Source organism: Pholis gunnellus (genome assembly GCF_910591455.1).
Source record: "Pholis gunnellus genome assembly, chromosome: 15".
Classification (NCBI taxonomy): domain Eukaryota; kingdom Metazoa; phylum Chordata; class Actinopteri; order Perciformes; family Pholidae; genus Pholis; species Pholis gunnellus.
This window is the reverse complement of record NC_136542.1, coordinates 905,114-926,606: the sequence shown is the minus strand read 5'-3', so window position 1 is coordinate 926,606 and position 21,493 is coordinate 905,114. Positions and strand designations below refer to the sequence as shown.

Sequence of the window (21,493 nt, the reverse complement as noted above, 5' to 3'; positions counted from 1 at the left end):
CTCTGATGGTCTCTTTACTGATGGAGGTCTGATAGAGGATCAGGTCTACACTGAGACTGGTTCATATAGAGGATCAGGACTACACTGAGACTGGTTCATATAGAGGATCAGGACTACACTGAGACTGGTTCACATAGAGGATCAGGACTACACTGAGACTGGTTCATATGGAGGATCAGGACTACACTGAGACTGGTTCATATAGAGGATCAGGACTACACTGAGACTGGTTCATATGGAGGATCAGGACTACACTGAGACTGGTTCATATAGAGGATCAGGACTACACTGAGACTGGTTCATATAGAGGATCAGGACTACACTGAGACTGGATCATATAGAGGATCAGGACTACACTGAGACTGGATCAGGACCAGGTAAAGGTTCCTCACTGTAACTTCAGGTAAAAAAATGATGTAACAAAACTACAGTAAGATGTTGGGTGACTGGGTGAAAGTCCGCTGTTTGTTTGTGTAATGTAATCAGTAACTACAGATATCAGATAAATGTAGTAAAAAGTACAACGTATATAAAAAAGTATGAAGTGGAAATACTTCAAACTCTCAGTCTCAATATATGAACGCAGAGAGTTCACATCTTTATTCACGCACACACAGTTAAACACAGATATAAAACTATCTGCTGCTATCACTGTTGATGCCACTAAATAATGACGACACACACACACACACACACACACACACACACACACACACACACACACACACTTCTATCACGCAGCATGTCCTGTCGTCATGGTGATAGGTCCATTAGGTGTTCTAAGCGAGGACCGGTACATCGTCTCCTGTTTGGATGATTTCCACGTTGAAGTCAAATGATTCTGTTTTTTTTTTTAAAGTCGGACAAAAACCCACATTTGGTGAATCTTCTTCTTCTTGTTTTTGTTCAGCTGCAGTGACGACGTGTTCCCGAGCGTTTATCAGAGTTCATGCTGTAGATATAATCAGTGTTTCTGAAGCCGGTTTCACACATTAAACCTACGGTCAATAAACCTTTTTTGTTTGTTCACAGCAGGCAGGAGAAGCACAGGTGGAGCTAATAACATTAACGATGGCATGGTTCCAACACGTGTCCCAGTGAGCCAGCGCTCACAACAAAAGCAGCGACCTGGAACTGGATAATCTAAGTCAATGTTATTGATTACACCAGTGCTTTTCCTGCAGAGACAGAGAGAGAGAGAGAGAGAGAAGAGGTCAGTTAGTGGTCTTTAATTCTGTCTTTTACACTCAATCTGTCCACAAACGTCTGTCAAAGAATTCATAAATTAATCTGTTGCTATAAAGCATCAGTAATGATTAGTAAATAAAACAGTTTCATGGTGTTAACCCTCATTTAACGTCAGCTTTTCAGCAGCCTAATGAAATGCCCGACCAGTAACACACTGGTGGGAGACGGCTGCAAAAAAGGTCTATTAGCTCGCTCTCGTTCTGACGATCATCACAGATGTGTTGCTCACAATTATTATATTATCAAGGGAATAAATAGTGTCCCCTCGACGCCTGGATAACGAGGTTACTGCGTCCTTTCAGATTGTTTTAATGCGTCAGCGCTCGCTTCAGTTTGTCACTTGCTAAGCAATAGTTAAACGTACATGGATACGAAAATTAGTAATTAATTAACACAATGCAAAGGAATGTCGCAATCTATGGTCACAAACTATTTTTCTTTACAATCTTTTTACAATTTTCAAATACAATTTTGATAAATTCACTTTACAAAGAATATATATATATATATATATATATATATCCATCAAAAAATGTGGACACCATCGTTCTACAGCCAGTCCAAAAGACCAATTACATAAACCCTCGATAAGAGATTGTATTGGCTCACAGAAGTAAGTGGAACTGAGGGACGACAGGAAGTGACATCAGGACTTCGGATGTCTATATGACAGAGTTATCAACACATAATTCACTTCATGCTCTGATCAGAAACATCATTTTTGTTTGAGACATCTAGTGAGTGACAAGTTGTCACAATCAGCTGAGCCTCTGGCTTCCATGACTCCAATACCCACAATGCCTTGCGGGCACAGTCAGGGAGCTGCGGCTTAATAAATGCTATAGTACATTCAGTGCGGAAAGTATTGAACTGAATTAAATGGAGAGAGATGGAGGGGAGGAATCAGCCTTGAGTTCTTGCTGCCATGACAACAAGACTAGCACTGCTGCTATGGTGACACCAAACACACACACACACACGAAGATGCATCTATGAAGTGTATTGTTGAGGATCTCATTGAGAGAGAGAGAGAGAGAGAGAGAGAGAGAGAGAGAGAGAGAGAGAGAGAGAGAGAGAGAGAGAGAGAGAGAGAGAGAGAGAGAGAGAGGTGAAGGCCTAATGAGTGAGAAAAGTGAAGAGTCTCCTCTTCGTCATGTTTGACAGCCTTTTCTGCCTCTTTTTCTCTCCTGGTCATGTTCCTCTCTCCCTCCTCTCCCTCATCATATCCCAAAATGCAGCATCTATAGTATTAGTATACAAACAAAAGAAAAATCCTCTTCAGGATGCTTTCAACCAGTTTACCTCGCTTACCGTGTCCCACGATAGAAAGCGCTACAACGGTACAATCTATGGTCACAACAGTTTTTACAATTTTGTAATGCTATTTTATCACAAAATTCTAAATTAATTTAGTAAACTTTGTGAGTACCGGTATTGGTCCGCTGGCCAGAGGTTGGGAACCATATATGTGCAACATCACACATTTCAACATTTTTTTATTATTTCTAGTACAGCAGTTGGGATATTTGGTCAATTTATAATAATTTCATTTGTAATGAAGGATATTCTTCTTGTGTGTTTAATGTTTCACTGATGTTGTGTATGTGGTGTTTCTTTAGTTAAGTTGTGTGTGTGTGTGTGTATGTGTGTGTGTGTGTGTGTGTGTGTGTGTGTGTGTGTGCATGGTCGATAGGAGTCTCAGCGGTGCTCTGCAGTTGGTCGATGTGTTGCTCATTTCAGCGACTCCTCATCGATCCACAACATAACAGCGAACTGCACCTTTAACTTCCTGTGGTTTCACTCCACTGTGTGTGTGTGTGTCTGCATACTTACCTTCTTATCCAACAGTGGATCTTGACCTCTTGGCAGTTTCCTTAAAAAACAACACACAGTTGTAGTAATATTCTATGAAAATACCTTTAAAGTACATTTTCAGTGTATTTTAGTTTTTTTTTCTAAATGAGCAGGAACAAAAGTCCCCACTTGGTTGGAGTATTTTGTAGGTCCACTGTTGGTAAAGTAGGAATGTGTGTGTACTCTTATACTTGTGTCTTTGTGAGGACCAATTTGTACCAAACAGTTGAAGTTTAGATAATGACCTTAGGTGTGAGTTTCACCTCATGTTTCGTCCGTCATGGAGATCAGTGGCTGTCAGCTTTAACACATAATACAAATTTTGACAATTTTTATGGCAGAAAAAAGCATCAAAACTCCACTTGCAGTATAAAATTCTAGATATCAAATTCTAAGTTGTATTAAATCCTGTCAATATAATTAATTTCCAAATCATAGAATAAAACTGTCAGGCTATCATTTAATTAATTCGATTGGATCATCGCTGTCATGAGTTTTCAATTAATTACCTGAAGTTGATGACATGAACACGGTGGATCAGTTTGACAGAGTTCACTCTCTGTTAAATTTACTACATTAGTGTATTAATTTATTCTGTCCTGATGATAATTTGAATGATTTATTCATCTGCTGATGGAGATCAAAGCTCATTGTTTTTTTTCCTTGTCTTTCTCTCTTTAATTTAGATCTGCTTTATTGTCATTAACATTTTTCATGTTTAAAAAAAAGAACAGAAATCACTTGTCATAAGAACAATAAAAATGTGACATTATTACCCCTAAATAAAAAAATGTGTCTTTGAGGCTGCAGCAGGAATCTTTGTCTCTACCTGTAGATGTTGAAGAACTGACACGATATTTTTCTGGCTGCTGGTAGAAAATCTTTTTCCTCTGTCTCTCCGTCAGATTCCAGAGTGTGTTTTCTACGGGATGTATGAGAAAATCCTGCTGTTTCGTCATGACCAGACTTCAGACAACGTGCTGCAGCTGCTGCGCTCGGCATCCCAGATCCAGGAGGGCGACCTGGTGGAGGCCGTGCTGTCAGGTAGGAGAGGCTGGATGGTGACATCACAGATGGGAGGGGCTACAATGTCAGGTCATTATTGGAGTTTGTTTGAGCAGTTGTGAACGTAGTAATCGTACTCTGGTGGGGACCAAAACAACCGAACCCTCAACCTGATCAAAAGAAGGCATATAAATAGCAAATCATTTTAAGAACATTCCCTGTGTCATTTTATGCGACTTTGTTACCTTAAAAATGGGCGCAGTTAAGTTTAAAAAAACAAAAAAACTCAGTTAGGCTTCGGAAAACCATGGATTGGCCTAAAATAAGTTTATACATAAACATATATCAGCACATAAACGTTTAAGAACGTAAAAGTATATTTTCTATTCATTTTTTTTCTTCTCTAAATTACCAGGAACAAAAGTCCTCACTAGTGTCAATGTCCACTTTTAGTTAAGTAGGAATGTATGTGTGTGTCAGTGCTCTTATACTTGTCTTAGTGAGGAACAATTTGAAAACTTAGTTTGGATAATGACTTCATATGTGTTTTAAAATCTCACCTGTTTTTGGATGGATGTGAGCTTCAAGACATTGAATTTTGACTCCTATGAAGTAGTATAACATTATGTATACAGATATTCAAATTATATATTGTCATATGCACAACAATTACAGAAACACTATTGTTTGCAGTGAAAAGATCCTCAGGCATAAAAATAAAATCCGTCAGTAAATAAAATAAATCTAAGAAAAACTAAGACATAAAATAGTGTAGAAGTAAAATAAAGGGATAACATTTAAAATAAAAAATAAAATAAAATATATATTTGTTGTCATTTACTAATTGCAAAGTTAACGTAGTAATTTGTGTATAGAGGAATAATAAGTATATTCCTACAGAGATATAAACAGGTTGTAAAACAGTAAATACAAGTATTTGAAGGTAAAGTGACATATGGTATTTACTGTGTTGTAAACCTGTGGACATACAGGCAAATATATATATATATATTTAATATAAAGTGTTAAAACATATTTAGTATCACTCACATGTCAACTGATGGCATTAAGGAAAAGCCCAACATTTCCTAAAAACAAAAAAATATATCTATAAAGTGAATAAATACCCAGTAGCATAGGATTCAAAGTCTTGTTTGTGTTGGTCTGAGCTGTAGAGAGTCGAGTATTAGATCCTATAAAAGGTGTTTCAGAGGGTCAGACTTCACCTCATTAGAGTAAGACATCTTACATCGCTGTCGATGCTCACTTTTCTTTTTACTCACACACTTGTCAACACAAACCTCATCACTCTCTTCTCTTTAACCTTCTGTCCGCTCTAGATTTATTTCTATTTTAGCAACATTCTGTAATTTTGTTATTGTCAACAAGTCCCACGAAAAGACCAAAATGAACAATCAATTTGAATCACAGAAGCTTAAACGGGTGGAAGAAGTACTCAGACACCTTTTTACTTCATAGTTTCTACATTAAACTACACAACAAGGATTAAAATCATCGTGAGTAACCAGGTCATCATTTCTGGAAAGAGACATTGCTGGTGAGTTTTTCAAATGTATTTTTGGGGGCTTTGAGCATCACAAGCTGAGTGACATCTAGTCCCATTATATTGTAGAGAAGACGGCCAATACCTCCAAAAATCCCACGAAAACTATCTAGATTGATAAATACCACTACAGGTAAGAGGACAAACATGTATTTTTTATTTGGGGTTGAACTGTCCCTTTAAACATTATCCAACCCCAAAAAAACAGCCCTGTGTTATCAACTATTTTCCAGTGAAAGTAGCTAGTATCCTTAGCTCCACAGCCACCAGCACTGACCCCAAAATGATCACAACAAAAGTTTACAGATATTGCAAAAACAAATTAAACATTTTGGTATCAATTGCAATGAGCAGGAAGTCGTCAGTCTGTCTGCTCGACTGACGAACCCAATGTTCTGCAATCAAAATGATTAAAGTGAGATGAACTGAGTGAAAAACACAAACTACGTAATTTGTAGCCGAAAGAAGGTAATAAATCACAATTTATGTTGTTGCAATTAGCATATTGCAAAATGTTTAAAATTGCAATAAGATCGTATCATGATAATAAAATCGGGGGGACTTTTTTTTCTTCCTTTTTTCAACAGCAAACAAAAACATTTTAAACCTAACCTGTGTCCCAGTGTTAATTTAATACATTTTATTTGTTTGTAATATTTTGTATCATTAATCTCAATCTGAAAAGTAAAGTTTTCAGATTAATTTAGCGTCATAAAAAGTACAATATTTGCCTCTGAGATGTAGTGAAGAAGTAGCAGAAAAGGGAAAATACTCAAATGAAGTACAACTACCACGTTTAAACTAAACACGTTTTCACTCACAGAAATTTGCTCTGGTATTTTGTTGAAAAAGGACAAATACCGCAAAAGTGAAGAATCAGACATAAAATATACATTTACAGTAACAACTGTTAAAAATGTAATCGTGAAATACTGATTAAAGAATGTGATATTAAGAATAAGTGCAATGTGTGAAAATAATGACTCAAGACAGGATTCTGGGTAAAAGTATTTCCAAACCAAAGAAAACCTCTTGCAGGTATTGACTCTCATTAACTGGTTCAGTCGACATGTAAAAACTATTTTGGTAAACTTTTTTGGCAGAACGATAAATAACTAAAAGAATCCAGATGTGAATAAAAGTGATTTTCCATCTTGTGTTTGTTGCCGTCTGCCAGACTCGTCTGTCTGGCTGCCGTCCAGCTCAGGACTCAGGTGTTCAAGCTACGTTACGCTAACGGCCCGACAGCTGCTGCTTCCCAATTTCCTGCTTCTCTGTCAACACCCAGTACAGTGTGTGTGTGTGTGTGTGTGTGTGTGTGTGTGTGTGTGTGTGTGTGTGTGTGTGTGTGTGTGTGTGTGTGTGTGTGTGTGTGTGTGTGTGTGTGTGTGTGTGCGTGTGTGTGTACATTTGCATTTGCTGTTTATTTTAATGAATGTGTTTACATTTTTGTATTTCAAGGTGTCTGTTTCTCTATTTAACGGATAGGTTTATTACAACTTTGGTTTTGTTTCAATTTGATCCCATTGTTCATATTATAACAAAGCATGTTTCTCAAAACATTTAATTTTATAGAGATAAAAAACTGGAAGAAATTTAAAGCACTAAAAGACGATGATCAAGTTAATACAAATATTTAAAGGATGGCTCCATTATTATTGTTAATATTATTTTTTAGATTTTTATGTCATAGTTTTACAGTGTTCTTCATGTTTTAAAATCTAAACATTAAAATTTTGGTCCAAATACAATACGTTTCAGTCAAAATGTTATTTTCCTTTCTAAAAACATTTTCCCACTTGACTTTGTAGCTTTATGCATGATGACGTTCCTAAATATTATATATTATATATAAATATACAACTTTTGTAATATATACAGCATTTCAAAGTACGGTTTTCGTTAATGGAGTCTTGTGACTTTGATTAGAGCGGTATAAGGTTTTATTACTTTCCGTCAGAAAGGGCTGTTTGACAGCATAATAAAAGTGGGTGAAAATATTCTAAATATATCGTACACTAATAATACAGTAATACAGACTTTTTTTTAAGTTTCTAAAATATTATTCTGCTGCATCCATCCACAGCTGCCTATAGCTCTCTCTTTAAAGCCAGAAGACTCCATTGACAAGTTGCAGATCAAATTTAAACACTAAAAGGAGTTGAAGTGGCAGTTGAAACTCAATTACTGAAAGATTATGAAGTGGCAAAAGTATTAGTTAATGTACAGCACTGAGTTTGAAACACTAAAAGGAGTACTGAATACCTCCGGATTATTTCCCTCTTCCTCCCCCTCCTCCTCCTTTACCTTACCTTCTCCCTCTTCCTCCTCTGACACTCAGTAAAAAACACTTTTGTTAACAGCTCTCTCGTCAGTCCCGGCGACAGCTCGAAGTGTGGAGGAAACAAACAGGAAATTGACTTTGTACGGTGTAACAAGGAGCTCCAGCCAAAAGAGCTGATTGGTCACAAAAAAAACATCCTGATAATTCCCCAAACACTCATCCAGACAGGTTTTTATTGGCTGTGATTTTAAGCAGAGAGCTAGTTAATAAACTGTGTTGTTTCCTCCAGTTTTCTTTTAATCAGCTAACATTGAAGTTGTTTACAATCCACTAAGAACCCCGAGGATGATGGGATTTCACCGCTTCACTGTACCTTCCCTTTGATTTATTGCTTTCATTAAAGTTTGTTATGAAGACAAACACTAAAATTAAATTGAAGGCAAATTAAAAAAGAATTAAAAAAAGATTTGAATGAGGGTACGTTGATCCACGTAAGTTACGTTACCTTATTTTAACCCAAACCTTTTTCTTACCTAAATCTAACCAAATAGTTTTGTTGCCGAAACCTAAATTATGCAATGTGTTAACATTTGTTAAAACTACACATTTGTGCTGTGAAGAGGTCGTGGTCGTATCATACATACATGTACTCTCCAGCAGTCACCTATGTCGTTTTGGGAGTCCTTAGCTAACAATCTGTTCTGTTGAAGATCTGTTCGTTCATAAAAAATAAAAATAACAGTAAAATATTCCAGGATTTGTGAGCATTAATAGATGATAAAATGGTAATAAAGGACGTTCACTTTGCTTTTCTTTTAGTTCTGACTGATTTATAAAAACTGATGCCTCATAGTTAAAGTTTACTCTACTGTTTCACAGAGTTATTGAGCTGAACAGCTAAAACATAAATGTTGTTATTATTATTATTATTATTATCATCACCGCTGCTGCTTTACAGTTTCTCCACCCGCAGTGTTTGTTTTGTGGTTGTGGGTTAACAAGCCACCACGCTCCTTAACGCATCTAATTCCATCACAGAGAAAACACACACACACACACATAAACACAGGCATTTATATTCAGACAAGGACTACCTAGGAAACCCTCACACACACACGCACACACACACACACACACACACACACACACACAAGTCATTTTCTGAAGCATATAATAACAGTTTGGGAGCTTGTTCAGACTTCCAAACGTATGTTGGCCCTCCAAACAAAAGGCATAAACAATAATTTGAATAAATGGAGGTAATTTCCTGCAGCAGAATGTCTAATCAGAGCTGTATTCTACTGGAGGACTACAGCACAGGGCGAGTGTGTGTGTGTGTGTGTGTGTGAAAGGCGAGAGAGATTTCAGAAATACATGCAGAGAGGGAGAGAGACAGAAAAATGATATCCCAAACTACCCATCATGCCTTGCCAAGCCCGCTGGCCAACCAAACAAACAGTGGGTCCATCTGCGCCCGCTGAGAGCCTCTCATACCTCCAAAACATTTACAAAATACCCGCTAACAACCCATTCATTACTCTTTGTCTCCGTTCTGTTTATCTCCCTCCCCTCATCTCGCTCTCTCTCTCTCTGTCTCCGGCTAGTTAAAGAAACTCAACATATTTTCAACATTTTTCAGACTCAAACCAGCCACCAACCAAGTATAGTGTGTTTCACAGCCTGATATCTCCATTGAAACACACCAATGAGCCTCACTGTTCAACATATCCTCATGTAACGGTTTGCAATGACGTCTTACGAAAAAGTTACTCCTCGTTTTTTCTGCGTTCGTCTACAAAAGTCAAGCTACACGAGTCAATTTCTGCTCGTTACATGAACACAATCTTTTCTAAATAATCTTCTGGTTTCACAGGAAACAAGACTAAAATGTAATGTTAATAATCAGTCATATATAATATCTGTCATTCTCTATTTGTGTAGTACTTTTCGTACAAACGTGCAGTGCTTCACAATAAAATATATAAAGTCATCTGACAAACAATCTGAGCTGGTCAGCTGTGACACACCCCATATTTAATTGACGCCGCTTTTAAATGACGCTCCGAGTCAAGTACGTCTCATTTGTTACATGCATGTTTCCTCGATTTTAGCAAACAAACTCCCACCTCTGAACCTGACTTGAACGCAGCATTAGTTCTTTTGCTTCTGCTTGTGTTCCAAGGCCCTGCTCACCCACACAAGTGTTCTCACTTATCCTCACTGATTAGACCTCAGAAAGTGTTTGTTCCCTAACAGGTGCTGCAAAGCTTACAAGAGTGTGATGGGAAATGTTAATGAAACACCCCGTCCCCCACAGAAGAGGTCTAATCAAGGACAATAAGTTAAGACACCTATACAGGTGCACAATGGGCCTTGAAATAACATTTAATATTTGGCAAATTTGGATTTTCTTTCCAAATTTCTTCGCGGATTTTAGAAAAAAACAAAACAGAAAGTTAACAAAATAAAATAATTTAACAATGCAGAAACTAAAGTATCTCAAAAACTAATATATGAAAATTCAAACAATGCCCAGCTGACGAGCTTTGTTTCACAAAAATAATAACACAATGCTGCATTTTTCATGTAAAAACCCATCACAAACTTAAATTATGATAAACTGTCATCTGTCACCAAGTCGCAATTTTCTACTCAGAAAAAAAGAGCAGATGTTCATGAATCAGGAAAGTATTTATCCCAAACTGCTGTATAGCTCATTAAACCAGTGTATTCTTTAAACCAGATGTTTTCTCCTTCATTAAAACCTAAATGTGACTCCATTATTTGTCTTTGGTTCGTCTTCATTTCTTGTTTAACTTGGTGAAAACGTGTAAACTTTTTTCTGTAAAATTGAGATATCGGCATTTACTGTGTAACCGCTCAGGCCGGCCGGTCGATTCCCTCTCTGGTGTTGTGGGTTCGTCAGCGGGAGTTCTGGTTGCTGCCGGAGTGCCCCCCCACTGAGCTTTTGTGAAAACAGCTGGAGGATGTTTGGGCTCAGATGGCTGTTATGGCCGCCGGCCCAGTCGGACCAGATCAGCAGCTGCTCGACTTCCAGATGATTTAAAAAATGTAGAAAATGTGGAAAAGAAAACTCGTTTTATTATAATACATTATATTATTCATTCTACTTGGAACTGAACATTACTGCACCGTTGTTCTGCTGTTCACTTTTGGTTCGCTTTGTTTTTAATGTTGGCAAAAATACATTTTTATGGAATATTGATTTCAGTATGTGTTCGCAACTGAATCTCAAAACTGAAAAAAAATGTGCGAAAGCGGTTCACCGTCCCCGATGTTTCTGATAAACTGTTGATTGATTAATTAATTGACTAGTAGAATAACACTTATATAACCTCAGCTCATATAAGTAAGTGCCATTAAGACTGAGATTTATAAGACCTGAGTACATAACAATGTGTATTATTACATTACATTACAGTCATTTAAGCTTTTATCCAAAGCGACTTACAATTCAGATTCTATCTATCGGGAGCAATTTTGGGGTTAAGTGTCTTGCTCAAGGACACATCAACATGCGACTAGCGGAACCACCAATCTTCTGATCGAAGGACGGCCCTGCTCTCCACTTAGCCACCGTCGCCACATATACTGCAAACAAATTTGGGCATTTATACATTTTACTTCAGCTGACCCTTCAACTCCTTTTAATGCTTACACATCTGGACACCATCTCTCAGTTTGTACATTTTAACTGATGTTTTGAATCCTTTCAGTGTTCACACTGACACGTCCTATCCTGTCATAACTTTACCTTAATTCCCACTTCAACTCCTTTCACCTGTTACATATCAACTAACATTTCAAATCATTTCAGTGCCTACGCGTCATGTTAACACTTCAACTGACAGTTGAAACTTTCTTTTCAGTTCATACTTCAACTCCATTAATGGAGTTGAAGTTAACATTTCAAATTAACATTAACACAAATTAACATTTCAAGTGACACTTCATGTTGTCTTAAAACCTTCTCTTCAACTCCTTTCGGTGCTAACATCTCAAATAAAACTCTAAATTAATTCAGCACTTCCACTTTTAACTGCCACTTCAACTTCTTCTCATATGTAAAACTCCTTTAAATGCCTCAACTTTATTGTATAAATCCATTTCAAAAGCATTTAAAATTTTCAAGACTTTCAATCTGTTTTAAATATTTAGCCAAACTGATTAGAGAAATGATTGCTTGGTTCATTCAGAGTCTTCTTTCCTGACAGAAAGAGCTGGCTCACTGGTTGTTGAAATGATTTGTATCCAAACATCTTTTTTTGCAGCTTCAGCCACAGTGGAGGACTTCCAGATCCGTCCACACTGTCTGTTTGTCCACTCGTACCGGGCTCCGGCCTTCTGCGACCACTGTGGAGAGATGCTGTGGGGACTCGTTCGTCAGGGACTCAAATGTGAAGGTACAAAACCTACTGATGAAGCTCATGAGGCTCTAAAAAAGATTTTAAAAAACTCTGTTCTCACATTTTTGTTCATTTATGTATCGACAAATGAATCTGCGGTTTCTGTTTCTGATCAGGCTGTGGTCTGAACTATCACAAGCGTTGTGCCTTTAAGATCCCCAACAACTGCAGCGGAGTGAGGCGGCGTCGCTCGTCCAATGTCTCCCTAACGGGGGGGCTGGGAAACCTGGGTCGCCCCCTCTCTGCTGAGCCCTCACCCCCCTTCTACACCGACGATGCTTTACTGGTCAGTGGATTATATACATCCTGAACATGTCTCTATGATTTATTTCTTTAGTTTTGAAAGACTCGTCTTGTTTATAAGTCCAAGAACCAACACCTGATACAAGTAGCCAGCAGTCTGAGTCTCTAGTCCAAGCGAACAAGTTCTTAATTATGTACTTGATGGTGCATTTGTCGGTGGTGATGATTGATGCATGCTACAAGATGGAGGCTAAAGCTAACAGATTCCAGGCTAAAGTCCAACTACCATGCAGAGTATAGAAAACAGCATCGTTTTTGTATTTCAGGGTTGAGCCCTCATATTATAGATCGATCTGGCCAGTAAATATGTTCATGCTCAATCAGACTTGCTTTTTTCTGACCTACATCTGTTTGGATGCTTACTATAGAGGAACAAAAGAGTGAGATTCACGTTTTCGTCTTTGTATTTTCAAACTGTGTGTTTCACTTTAAAAATGAGGGCTAACTGGCCAACTTTTGTGTTTTGGGTATTTTGAAAGGGATATGAATCACACAGATGTCTACAGACTTTCTTACTACAGACTTCGTTGTGTTCTGGCAGAGGACCAATCAGGAGTCAGTTCTGCTTCTCATATCACTGCCAGATGTGGCTCAATGATGTTTGACTTGCAGTCAGATGGGTGAAACAAATAACTAAAAAAGTGAATCTTAAAATCCTTTGTTAAAGAACAACAATTCTAGCTTTGAGATGCTGAAATCAGCTGTCTGTGTGTTACCCCATTCTAAATATCTTTCTTTTGTTCTCTTTGATTGTCCAGTCTCCGGTCAGTCCCAGCATGGAGGTAAGTTTCACCACTTTTACCCAGAATAATAATCCCTGAGGAACGGTACTTTAAATCTGATATTTATTCTCTCCAATAATGTTCAAAGTAATTGCATCGCCCATCTCTCTATTTGATTATACTGTTTTCAGTACAAACATGCATCAAAGTCCTGACACTCATTTTGGAAGGTCAGCAACACAGTTAAACTCATAACTAAAGAAATAACACAGATTTTCGATTTAAACCTTTGGTTCGAGGACACCTGTGGGTTTAAAGGCCACTCCTGTCAATATTTTTTTTTTGGTTGAACATGTCCCACAAAGCCGTTCATCCACACTGGTCTCCTGATCTTTGTCTCCAGCAGAAGAACCAATTAGATTACTTCCCCGGTCGAGAGCGGCGCTCCAGCTCCCAGTCGTACATTGGCCGTCCCATCGAACTCGACAAGATCTTTCTGTCAAAGGTCAAAGTTCCTCACACCTTCCTGATCCACTCGTATACCCGACCCACCGTCTGCCAGCACTGCAAGAAGCTGCTGAAAGGCCTCTTCAGACAGGGCCTGCAGTGTAAAGGTGAGTATCTTTAAAACTTTTATACATTTGTTTAAATAATCCCATGTCAGGTAAACGCTGCAGTGAGCGTAACAGTTGCAATATAAAAGTATTTTGACAGAAGAAACACCATCCTGATAATTTATCTTCATCCAGGCAACAACATCCAGGGGATGCTTTAGGGCGGGGCTACACGGTGATTGACAGGTCTCTACCAGAGACGTATACGGCGTCTCTACGTTACTCCTCCTCAGTCCAAATTTGGTCACTTCCTTTTCACTGGTAGCCAAAATCTAAGACGGCGTTGGCTGCAATCCAAGATGGTGACGGCTAAATGCCAAACTCAAGGCTTCAAAAGTGGTGACGTAACGACGACTACGTCCACTTCTTGTATACATAGACATAGCCTGCTATGTCTTTGTCTCAGCAGTGGTGGAGCTAAAAAAGTGTTTCCTCTGGGGAGCAGGAATGGGAACAGGGAATATCATGGATATCTGACTGCTAGATGTTAAGCAACTCGTCAAATACTTAGTCAGTGCCCCTTGGCATCGGAGATTGTTAGTTTTCAACGAGTCAGGATGGTATGTCAATACATGCTTAATGTTCTTTCAAAATAAATCAAAATCAAAAATAATATTTAAATTGCATGTTCGTCCTTCCACTGCAAATGTTTCCTGTTGGTTTAAAAACATTGCATTATTTCCGTCTTACTGAATAAATGGCATTTTGTCCAACAAATGTCGGAATGTAAACTTCTGGGACCTAATGGCTGCTCTCCTTCCTTGTTTCTCCCTCAGATTGTAAATTTAACTGTCATAAACGATGTGCTCCCAAAGTGCCAAACAACTGCCTGGGAGAAGTTTCCAAAAATGGAGGCAAGTTTCAACAGACGCACACACACACACACACACACACACACACACACACACACCTAATGGTAGCGATACTTTATATATGAAGAACTACAGCATAACTACATAAACAAACCTTAATGCTACGACCAAGTCTTCATTCCTCACTTTGATGGTCTACAACATCCGGTCCTCACAACGGTAGAAACATGAAACTACACATCCAGGTGTGTGTGTTTGTTTCGTAGAGCTCCTGAGCCCGGGGGCAGAGTCAGACGTCATCATGGTGGAGGGTTGCCTTGACGACCAAGATGTCGATCAAGGTGGCGACGACATGGACGAAGCTCTGACATCAGAGGGGGGTCTCATGCTGGAGGCGGGGCCAAGCGACCTCTGCGACCTGCACGACCCCGACCTGGACGAGTCCAACCGGGCCATCAGGTACAGAAACACACACACACATATACACACACACAGAAACACACACATTTATGTGTGAGATTGACTTTTGTCCCGTCCCCTGCAGCCCATCCACCAGTAACAACATCCCTCTCATGCGAGTCGTTCAGTCCGTCAAACACACAAAGAGGAAGACGAGCAACGTGATGAAGGAGGGCTGGATGGTCCACTGCACCAGCAAGGACACTCTGGTCCGTGTTTATACGTCTACCTGTCTTAATAATTTAGTGTATCCATGACTTGAATTATTAATTCAAGAACATTTTTTTAAACTAGATGTCTTTAACTAAAAACAATTGAAATAACAGTCATTATTGTGTGCCAGTTTACGAAGAGTGAACCATGAATAAACAGCAAGAAAATGCAAAATAACAACAATAATTAACTGGCAAAGTTGTTGTATGGAAAGTATTTATGAGCAGATTGTGGTGCAAATTTGACAAACAATTTAGTTTTAAAAAAGCTTTCAAAGTGAGTGACAGTTTAGATCCGGCGGGTCTGAAGGGAACGTTGATTTATTTGTCATAGAATTTACGTACTTCAGTAACAGCACTTCCATGGTTATTTTAACCCAAACCTAAATCTTTTCCTAAACTTATCTAAGTAGTTTTGATGACTAAACGTAACTAATTTTGAAAGGACTGTATTCATGTAACGAGTTGAAATCGACACGTGTTGCTGGAAAAACGCATGAAAAATGACAAGTAGGGAGGGAGTCCTGAGTGTTCAGTGTGACGAGTCGTGGAGGCCCCAAACTGTTCATCCATGAGGGGCCAGGACAGAGTGTCCTGGACTGAGTTCATCTGTGTTCACTGACATCACTGCAGATATTTCACTACTAGAACTGAACTGCTGCTCACACTGTTTGATTGGCTGTTGAGGATTTAATTAAATACTTTAAACATCATACGTATTATTCAGTTTAAATATTGAGCATAAATATAGGTGATTATATTGTCTGTAAACATAATTGTGTTCACAATCTGCCCTCCACTAATTTTATGTATTTATCTTATTGGTTTTTGTTGTCACGTCAAACAGGACGAGATCTTTTGTTATAAATAAACATAAACATGCTGATAACCTCTGTGAAATGAAAATGATGCACAGTCTTAATATGAACAGGATAAATTATTTAGAAACAACACTAGACAGAAATATGATAAGAATATTAAACAGTAAAGTAATATTTAGATTTTTGCAGACTTCTTCCCAGACGTCTCTCCAAAACTGAGACACAAGTTCATGGGAGGTTTTTTTTAAACAACAGTGTAATAAAATATATATTGTTTTCAGTCAGATGAGGTGTTGCTGCTCTGCATCTTTCAGCTCTGTATGAAAGTTGAAACAAGTTTTTTGTGATTCTGTTAAATGACGTCAGCGTGTCTCTTCCCTTTCTCTCTGTTCACTTTCCTCTGGACATCCTTTTCTCTCTTTTTCCTCTCACCCTCTCCGTCTCTCTCCTCGCCTGCTGTCTCATCTGACTTCTCATTTCTTCTTCCTCCTCTTCCTCTCTATGTTTCAGAGGAAGAGACATTACTGGCGGCTGGACAGTAAATGCATCACGCTGTTTCAGAATGACACAGGAAGTAAATACTACAAGGTAAGAAGAGCTCAGTCACTGCATCCCTCACCACTGATTTACATGAAAGTATGTTAATTAAAGCACAATTCTGGTGTTTTTGGAGTTTTAATCGTATTTTAAATTGTCCTCCTTTTCCTGTTTATCTTTCTCTTAAGGCATCAGTATCTTTATGCTTTCTGTTTAAACTGTTTGTTGAGCAGATGTCTATAACTAAACTCCCAGCATCCTTTTAGTTCAATCAATGCACAATTCCTCTCACATCTTCGTTGAGTCTGTCCTCAAACTGGTTTATCTAGGAAATGAGGGAAATATTTTCAGAGTCCTGATTTTGGCTTCACCAAAAAAATATGACACAGTGCCGCTGACAAAATGTCATTGAGTCATATTCCTTACATGTGTTCACACACTCGGTCAATAAAGCTGATTCTGATTATGGTTGAAGTTAGATTTAAGCTCTCTTGTTGGTATTTTCAAAACAATTTACTTCACTTTTACACAAGATGAGTTTGTGAGGATGAGGATCCATTAAAGAGCAGAACTGATATTTGTAAGTGCTGGCAGGTGGGAAGCTAGTGAAGGATCATGTCCTTTTGTTAAAAGCATCAGACACTTTACTGTGATGCTTTTGTGTTTGCAGGGATGTATTTCGGGGTACAGCATAGTACTTTTGAAGCTAGACACACACTGTAGTGATACACAAATGCACCGGTAACAAGTTTGAGTAAAGAGTGCAATGATCAACCTTGTTTCTTCATGCTCTGTCCCTCTTCTCTCTGCAGGAAATCCCTCTGTCGGAGATCTTATGTCTGGAACCGGCTCAGACTTTGTCTCTGCTTCCCGATGGAGCCAATCCTCACTGCTTTGAGATCGCCACCGCGTCGCTGGTTTACTACATCGGAGAACACCTGCAGAGAGCTGAGTCCTCCGTGAGCAGCAGCAGCATTCTGGTGAATATATGACGCTCGGCTTATTTTTCTGTAGTAAAGCTTTAATGTGTCCAGTAGTTTAGATCTATTTAGATATTTTACTCAAGTAAAAGTACCAAAAGCATACATTAGCATTCCATTATGAGTAAAACTCAGTAAAAGTACAGAGGTACTATAATCAATATGTACTTAAAACCTCAAAAAAAAAAGGTGAATTTGTGTAGTTTAATCCAGTGGTTCCCAACCTAGGGGTCATGCCCCTCCAAAGGGTCCCAGAATAAATCTGATGGCTCGTGAGATTATTATTGGTAAAGGAAAGAAATAAAAAAGTTCTCAAGTCCTGAAACACACACCTCTTAATTATTTCATATTGTATTTTTTGTGATTTATTGGATAAATTGATCTTTTTTAAAATTTAAATCAAACCATCTGGTAAATTTGGAGAGTTAAAGTCTCATCAATAACCCATAGATATCTGAGATATTACAACGGTCTGGACTACACCGACCAATTTAACAAATTGTATTTTCTTGGCTAAATATATATACATATATTTTTTATGTAAAATCTTAATCTGAAAGGTAACTAGTAACTACAACTGCCAGATAAACGTAGTAGAATAAAACGCACAACATTTACCTCTGAGATGTTGCGTAACTAGCAAAAAATGAAAATTAGTATAGTACAAATATCTCAAAATTGTACCGATGCAAAGTACTTGAGTAAATGTACTTTTTTACATGACTAATACTTTATACTGATGGTTTTTATTGGCTGCTTTCAGGTCAGCGGAGTTGGACAGGATGTGGCTCGTATGTGGGAGATGGCTATCCAGCACGCTCTGATGCCGGCCGTCTCTACAGGAATTTCCCACAGCTCTCACCGCAGTGGACACAGTAAGACAGTTTGAAACCTGTACCCATGCTGGTATTATTAGAAGGATTTGTCTTTAAACTTGGTTATTTGAAACTTGCCTTGACCTGCTGTGTTGATCCCACTTCATTTCGATAGGTCAGAAATGAGTCGGGGTCTGAGGCTGAATCTTCAACTAGTTTTGGTCCATGTGTCACACAACTTTATTGTCTCAATTCAAAACTTGTCATTTCAGTCAAAATAAGAATGAACATGTCTATGGAGTGCCACAAGGCTCAATTCTGGATCCACTACTTTTGTACGTCTTTGTATGGTTCAATGAGGGGTCATCATTGGTGAGAATGATGTTAATGTTAATCACTATGCAGACGACACCCAGCTCTATATAGCTGATGGTTCTAAAGAGCTCAGACCCATTTACTGCCTTAAAAACTGTACATGCTGTTTGGGACATGTTCCTGTGTCTTTTTATACTATAGAACATTAAGGACAACAATTTCCTATTTCTGTTTGTCAACCAACTTTCAGCCTCAGTCAGTAAAAACTTGTGCAGGCAAACTTTGTTCATAATCACAGAACTTTATTTAAAATTGTTCTAAAGATCCACATTTTCAAATCAAATCAAGTTTTATTGTCCCAGCACAACATATGGTGAAATTCTGAGATGCCTATCACCATAACAAATTTAACAAATTAATAAAATAAAAAATGATCTAACAAATAGATAAAATAAGAAATACAGAAAGAGAGTAATAATAAGACTTAAACAATGAGACTATAATCTGTATGATTTTCAATGTTAGTGTGAGTTTCAAAAACTGAAACTATGTAACCAGTACATGCTTATGTCTTTTTTTAAATAATTCAAAAATAAAAAGATTGCAGACATGTACTCAACATAATGGTACAAAAAATGAATTCATAGAAATCAAAACATTGAATTAATTCATTTTATATTATTTTAATTATTGGGATGAAAAACAGTAAAAATATATGTTGTAGATGTATCATGTAATAGAAACTACATTTTTAGTGTTTATAAGTTTGAGACTAATATATTCCAGTGAAATTGTAACTTTTGTTATTTTTGCATTCATGTATGTAAAATGTACCAATAATCACAATCAATAAATTTACTATGAATTCAATGCTATATTTATGAGTAAGACGTGACAAAACAAATGCATTAAAGATGTACAAAATACATCCAATTAAATAAAAAGTATTACTTTTTTTAACAGTGGACATGAAGGAAGCCTTTCCTATTAAAACAAATAAAACAATGACATTATTACTCATCAAAACCAGAACAAGCAAACGATAAACACAGAAACAAAAACAGAACACAAACAAAAATAGCAGAAAATACAAATCTAGAATAAGTAGATATGTACAACCAGCGAAGCCTCTTGCTAAGGTTCAAGATGAAATTGGATAAATCCTTAACTGTGTCCTAAAAGCTGGCCAGGAAGTTTCATAACTAAATCTAATTTATTTTGAATGTGCAACAATATGTCAGGTTGAATTTTGGGAAATGTGTGATGAATGATACATTTTAAATATGTATTTTATTCAATGGATGTGCATCATGATACTGACATTACTGACATTGTGGAATAACCTGATTCTTCCAGCATTTAATCTGTTTACGGGAATGCTGCATGTTAAGAGGTTAGAGTCACCAGTTTATCTTCTTCCTCACTTTAATAAGAACACAGGACGTTCTGACGTTCAGAGAATCCGTATAAAATTGGACAAAATGTGGATGTTATTATAGCATTATTATCCCGCCTGTGGAAGGACACATTTGCAGCTCAGGTATTAATGTTCACGGTGAATTCTCCCGCAGACTCTCAGATCCCCTCAGGGCCGTCGACACCCACACAAAAACCCATCAGAGATATTTCAGACCTCCTCTGACGTCAAACCGATCATGACTAACACTTCACTGTTGGTCTCAGTGCCTTCTCACACTCTGTGTGTTCACCTGTGAGGAAAATACGCTGAAATAATACTGTGTCTCAACCGCCGGAAGGCTACAGGCTTCAGATCTAGAACATCTATTATTCAGTAGATATACTTCTTAGAGAAAGTGCACAGCTAAATAACAGAAGGTTTTAAATAACATTTGTGTCTTTTAGAGTTATTAACATCAACGATTATTCGTGTTTTTATTATTTCCCTTAAAGATGCTGATTGTTTCTCTTCAGTTTTAACTCTGATTGTGTTTGTGTCTCATCAACAGAGGAAATTTCCATCAGTATTTCTGTCTCCAACTGCCAGATCCAGGAGAATGTGGTGAGAAAACACACACACACACACACACACACACACACACACACCACACAAAGATGTACTGGTGTTTATACGCAGGTATACATCATGGACATCATCATTCAGCACATACCTTCCTACAGAGGCAGAGGCAGTACCCTAAAACAGTCCTGCATTCAAAATGTTACTTCAGTAAAAGTACAAAACTTAGCAGCAAAATATACTGAAAGTATCAAAAGGTAAAAGTACAGAATGGCTACTTTCAGTGATATACTATTAAATATTGGATCATTATTATTGATGTATTAATATGTAAGTGGTAATTTATCAATACTAACCACTTCATATACTTTTGGTACTTTAAACAATAATAAGGCTTTACAATGATATGTTTTATATGTAATATCTCAATTAAAAATGAACTATCGCTCTTGAAAAATGTCCAATATTTCTTTTTGAAATTTAGTAAAGTAAAAGTATGAGTAAGAATAGCTCACATGTTTACTTACAGGGATAGTTTGGATC

At 37.6% G+C, this 21,493-nt stretch overlaps 1 protein-coding gene across 2 annotated transcripts in view; it reads left to right on the top strand.

The window, feature by feature from the left end:
• prkd1 (protein kinase D1) overlaps positions 1-21,493 on the top strand; it is a gene marked incomplete at both ends in the record, with an annotated part of 40,165 nt that overhangs the window by 7,056 nt on the left and 11,616 nt on the right. Inside the window, 12 exons of one of the 2 annotated variants that reach the window (XM_079174361.1) lie at positions 4,008-4,146; positions 12,248-12,379; positions 12,499-12,668; positions 13,444-13,467; positions 13,811-14,021; positions 14,798-14,875; positions 15,100-15,292; positions 15,378-15,501; positions 16,836-16,913; positions 17,675-17,842; positions 18,606-18,717; positions 20,940-20,992. In XM_079174361.1, coding sequence (XP_079030487.1) covers positions 4,008-4,146; positions 12,248-12,379; positions 12,499-12,668; positions 13,444-13,467; positions 13,811-14,021; positions 14,798-14,875; positions 15,100-15,292; positions 15,378-15,501; positions 16,836-16,913; positions 17,675-17,842; positions 18,606-18,717; positions 20,940-20,992 — 1,482 coding nt within the window. The remainder of the gene's footprint in view (positions 1-4,007; positions 4,147-12,247; positions 12,380-12,498; positions 12,669-13,443; positions 13,468-13,810; positions 14,022-14,797; positions 14,876-15,099; positions 15,293-15,377; positions 15,502-16,835; positions 16,914-17,674; positions 17,843-18,605; positions 18,718-20,939; positions 20,993-21,493) is intronic. The other variant, XM_079174362.1, reaches the window with a different exon arrangement.